The 5,267-nt window shown below is 53.5% G+C and overlaps 1 protein-coding gene across 1 annotated transcript in view; it reads right to left on the reverse strand.

Moving 5' to 3' along the window:
• PADI6 (peptidyl arginine deiminase 6) overlaps positions 1 to 4,397 on the reverse strand; it is a 29,063-nt gene extending 24,666 nt beyond the window's left edge. The window contains exons 1-3 of the mRNA XM_026455958.1: positions 4,282 to 4,397; positions 3,408 to 3,585; positions 869 to 941 (exon numbers count right to left, since the gene is read on the reverse strand). Of these exons, the coding sequence (XP_026311743.1) occupies positions 869 to 941; positions 3,408 to 3,585; positions 4,282 to 4,397 (367 nt within the window). The remainder of the gene's footprint in view (positions 1 to 868; positions 942 to 3,407; positions 3,586 to 4,281) is intronic.
• Positions 4,398 to 5,267: the final 870 nt, after the last annotated feature.

Raw genomic sequence — 5,267 nt, forward strand, 5'->3', positions numbered from 1 at the left:
AACAGAGCAAAACTCTGTCTTTAAAAAAAAAAAAAAAAAAAAAAAAAAAAACACCCATAAACCCTAGAATCAGGTTTAAGAGATGTGGCCAGGGACAGTGGCTCACACCTGATAATCTCAGCACTTGGAGAGACCGAGGCAGGTGGATCATGAGGTCAGGAGTTCAAGACCAGCCTGGCCAACATGGTGAAAACCTGTCTCTACTAAAAATATAAAAATTAGCGAGGAATGGTGGCACACGCCTATAGTCCCAGCTAATCCGGAGGCCGAGGTAGGAGAATCACTTGAACTTGGGAGGCATAGGTTGCATGATCCTGCACTCCACCCTGAGTGACAATAAGACTTCATCTCAAAAAAAAAAAAAAAAAAAGAAAAGGAAAGAAAAGAAAGAAAAAGAAAAAGTACATGTTATAGAGCTTGTTCCTGAGTTGATGGGGTGATCTAGAGAACAGGGAAGGGTGACAGCTTCTTACATTGGTAAGAATTGACAAAGGAATGTTCTTGAATGAGAAGAAAGGATCTAGTAAGAAAGATTAACTTTGGACCAGACACGTCAACTGTAACAAAGGAAGAAGGTAGGCACCAGACAGGCGTAGGTGGGTAGATGGCAGCGACACGGAAGTTCTAGCTGTTCTATTCTCAGAATTAGGTCGGCAATGCATGAAGATGGAGCAGCGACTGAACGTCAAGGAGGGCGTGTGAGTGGGTATCTCAAATGAATCCATTTAGGAGTTTGTTCAGGAGTTTCTGGGGCCCACAGGAGGCATCTTGTTACAGAGAATCCTTTTTGGCTCCTCTTGCAATCCCACCCCTTCCCCCACCCCAGCGGTGGGCTGGGCCCCAGGCTCCCAGTTGGAGCAACACTCACCAATGCCAGTGAGGTACACCACAGCTGTGCCCACGGGGGCATCCTCATTGGGCCCATAGTACGCGATCGAGACCTGTGGAGATAGCGTTCCGAACCCACAGGCAGTGTTGGAGGGACCAGGAACAGAGCCCCAGGCAATGTGCTGAGTCTAGGCCTGCGACCTTGGTCTTGGTGTTACGGCTTCTGAAGTCCCACCATGAGCTGGTACAGGGGCCACAGCCCTGCACTTAGGGCTGAGTCAGTCCCCCGAGGACTTAGAACCTGCCATGACCCCCAACCCCAACCTTGTGGAGAGCCAGGCTTGCAACCACCTGTCCAGGTGAGAGCTGTATACCTGATGGCAGTGGGATCAAGAGACTTACCCCATACCACTCAAAGGGATTTAAGATCCAGGCTGCCTGGCTCTAGAGCCCAAGTTTGAAACCACACTATATATTCTCCCTGCTAAATCCACCCTCCCAGGTCCCATCCGCTACTCCATAAGGTGCATAGTGGGGAAACAGGCCTCTGGTGGCTTAAGCTGCTAAGGACACCCAGGTGGGGAAGCAGCACTGGGACTCAGTCTTTTCTGTGTCCCATGCCAGCCTCTACTTTATGCTTTTAGAAAGAGACCTGCAGTCCAGCCACTGGCCCTGACCACAAGGTCTTGGTCATGAACCAGAGACCCAACCATTGACCAGAGCATGTGAGAGATCCACCCCGTCCTTAAATAGAAGCTTTAGTCCTCCAAGGTCAAGGTTCTTTGTTGGCCACTCCCGAGGGTGCTGGAGGCCAAGCCCTGGGCAGAGAATGGTTCTCAGGTAGTCTGGAGTTCCACTGGAACCTATTGTGGCCTCCGTTCTTATCTGAGATACCTTTCTTTGCAATGGAGTTTTGTTCTTGTTGCCCAGGCCAGAATGCAGTAGGACAGTCTCAGCTTACAACCTCCACCTCCTGGGTTCAAGCGATTCTCCAGCCTCAGCCGCCTGAGAACCTGAGATCGCAGGCACCTGCCACCACACCTGGCTAATTTTTGTGTTTTTAGTACAGACAGGGTTTTGCCACGTTGGCCAGGCTGGTCTTGAACTCCCGACCTCAGGTGATCTGCCCATCTCAGGCTTCCAAAGTGCTGGGATTACAGGCGTGAGCCACCACACCCGGCCAGAGATGCTCAGTTGCTATCTAAGTCCACTACTTGCCTCTCGGGGAATTGCCTGCCCTGTACACACAGCACAGGTGGGTATGTACCCTACTCTGCAGCAGACATCTCCAGTAGGTCCTGCAGGGTGTAGGGGGAGGGAGGAAGAGCTCTCCCAGTCCTGAACTGCTCCATCATGGTTCTCATCCCCAGCCCCGCATTGGGGGCACCTGGAGAGCTTTAAACCGGAGGCCAGGGTCCTAGCCCTGAGCTTCCACTTTAATTGGTAGAGGGGGTGTGGCCTGGGTATTGATGTTATTAGGTTCCCGTGGTTCTCACCTGCAACCAAGGTGGAACGCTCCTGCCCTGAATGAGCCACCTGCTTCTACCACAGGAGACCACTGCTGCCCCCTTGTGTACGAGGTGGAGGGAACCCTCCCCACCGTAGGCACCCCGTTAGGGAGACAGCTTACCCAGGGGAGAGAGTACACGCTTGGCTCAAGCTCAAATCCTGGGTCTCTCCCACTCTAGGTAGGCTACTTAGGTTTAGACACGGCACTCTGTGCCTCAGTTTCTTCATATGTGAAGTGATGGTAGGCCAGGCACAGTGGCGCATGCCTGTAATCCCAGCACTTCGGGAGGTGGAGGCAGGTAGGTCACTTGAAGTCAGGAGTTCGAGACCAACCTGACGAACATAGTGAAAGAAACCCCGTCTCTACTAAAAATACAAAATTAGCCCGGCGTGGTGGTGGACGCCTGTAGTCCCAGCTACTCGGGAAGCTGAGGCAGGAGAATCGCTTGAACCTGGGAAGCAGAGGTTGCAGTGAGCTGAGATTGTGCCATTGCACCCCAGCCTGGACAACGAGAGTGAGGCTCTCTTAAATAAATATATATATATATTATATATATACACATATATATATATATAATAAAGCCATGGTAGAGGCCCACACTCTGGAACATGATCCAAGCTCTCTGGTATGTAGCATACATTTAGGACACCTTAGCTATTGCATCTCTTTAAAGTCTCCACATCCAGAAGAGCTGCCTTCACCAAAAGCCTGTCTGAGTTAACACTGCTAACACCTTGAAGCCAGACTATGGCGCGGCTAGGTCGGACGCCAGCCCAGCATCAACTGTCAGGGGCTTGCATGACTGAGACGAACTCCCCCAGCTTGAATCCCAGTTCTGCTCGTTGCTGACTTGGCAGGGCACCTTCTCTAGGTGCCTCCATTTCTCTGTAAAATGGGGTCATGGTGTGCCCACCCCACTGGTCTGTTGCGCAGACACTGGATAAGATCAGACATGCAAAACAACGTGTTTCACAGGCTCGAGTCATATCTGCAGCCAGGAGGGAGCCCCAGTTGCTGTGTTAGCTCCCATCCCTGGAAGATGCCGCTCACCTCTTTCCCTGAGGCTTACCTTATCCCCATCCACAGAAGGGCTGGGTGATATCATCTTCACTGTGGCGTACGTGGGATCAGACAGGGGCCACCAGATGGTGGTGTCCTCCTCCTCAGAAATCACTGTGTTGGCCACGTTAATCAAGACCCTCCCAGAGCCATGGATGGTGAAGCACTCGCACTTCTGGGGGGCACATCTGGTTTGCCAGGCAAGAGACACATGTCAGGGCACACTCACTCACCTTCTCAGCCTAGGAGATGACTGGCATGGGGGAGGGGACGGCTCCCAAATCCTCATTCTCCTTTGGGTGTTGAGGCAGAGTGTTCTGGGGTCCTTATTCCTACCACCTCCTCCCAAAGGACCCCTGTGTTTGCTGTCTGACAAGCTCCAGCCCAAACCCCACCCTGCTACCAACACTGCAGAAGTTACCACAGCTACATCTTAGTAATAAGCACCCAACTCCCAAAAAGGGAGGAGCCACAAAGGATGCCCCTAAGGAAAAAGATCAGGGCAAGGGACTCAGGAGGTTGTATTGTGACCCTGCTGTCAGTCACCTCCACCTGCAGGCTCCAGCGTCTAGCAGTCTCCCCGGCCTACTCCTCACAGCCCCCGGTGGACGAGCCTCCCCGCGGTTTCGCACATGGGGGACAGAGAGGCCAAGGCGCTTGCCTCACTAACAGTCCATGGCAGCTGCTACAGGACAGAGGCAGGATTTAAGTCAGAATTCTGCAGTGGTCAGAACTGGGAGCCCCGGCTAGAGACCCAAGGCTTCCCAAGATGGGGCAGGACGGTGAGGCTACAGAAGTAACCCCCGACTCCCAGATTAAGGAGACTGGGTCCCAGACCTGCCTGCCTCTGTCTGCCAGCTCTGGCAGAGCTCTCGGCATCTCACCCGCTGAGATCCAAGCAGATTTCTGTGCCCAACACACAAACGGCATGGGCAGGGCTGTCCAGGGACAGGCGGACGATACTCTGGAAGGACATGGCTCGGCCCTCCACGCTGACCATCCTCAGGCCTGCACCACAACCCTCACTCGGCACAGCAGTCTCAGATGCCCCAGGTCTCACCCTGCCCTCGCCTGTTATGCAGTCCAGGCCTGTGCAGCCCACCCCCTTGTTAAGAGGGGGAGGGGTCAGCAGCTGCCCAGGTGGCACTGATTTTCCCTCTCAGCGCTTCCTGGTGACTGAGAGTCGGGGGAGCAGGTGGCATCAGAACCCCTTCATCACCAATTTATCAGGCAGCTCGTGCCTGTAGAGCTGCAGGCCAGGGGAGTATGAGGCCAGTTGCTTAGGCATCTCTGGCCTTCAGCTGGGAAGAGGAGGGGCTCTGGGAAGTTGGTGCCTTGGAGTGGTCAACTTGGCCGTGTTGCTGGAGGACTCAGCTGGAAGCTGTCAGGGCAAATACCTGCAGAGGGCAGTTGGGAGCAGCTGATGGGAGTGGTCAGGATGGCAGTGTGTGGCAGCATGCCCAGGCTCTGGGGTCTCAGTTCTAGGGTGTGTGTCTCCTGGAAATTGATGAAGGAGTTCGGCAAAATGCTGGACTGGTGGTTTGGTTTTGTTTTTGAGACAGGGTCTCTATCACCCATGCTAGAGCGCAGTGGCGCAATCACAGCTCACTGCAGCCTCAAACTCCCTGGCTCCAGTGATCCTCCCCATCTCAGCCTTCCAAGTAGCTGGGACTACAGGTGTGCACCGCCATGTCCGGCTGAGTTTTGTATTTTTTGTAGAGACCGGATTTCGCCATGTTGCCCAGGCTGGTCTCGAACTTCTCGATCCAAGCAATCCTCCTACCTCTACCGGCTAAAGTGCTGAGATTACAGGCATGAGCCACAGCGCCTGCCCAGACTAGGTGGTTATTAACCCTCTGGTGGTTTCAAA

Source organism: Piliocolobus tephrosceles, chromosome 1 (assembly GCF_002776525.5).
Source record: "Piliocolobus tephrosceles isolate RC106 chromosome 1, ASM277652v3, whole genome shotgun sequence".
NCBI lineage: Eukaryota > Metazoa > Chordata > Mammalia > Primates > Cercopithecidae > Piliocolobus > Piliocolobus tephrosceles.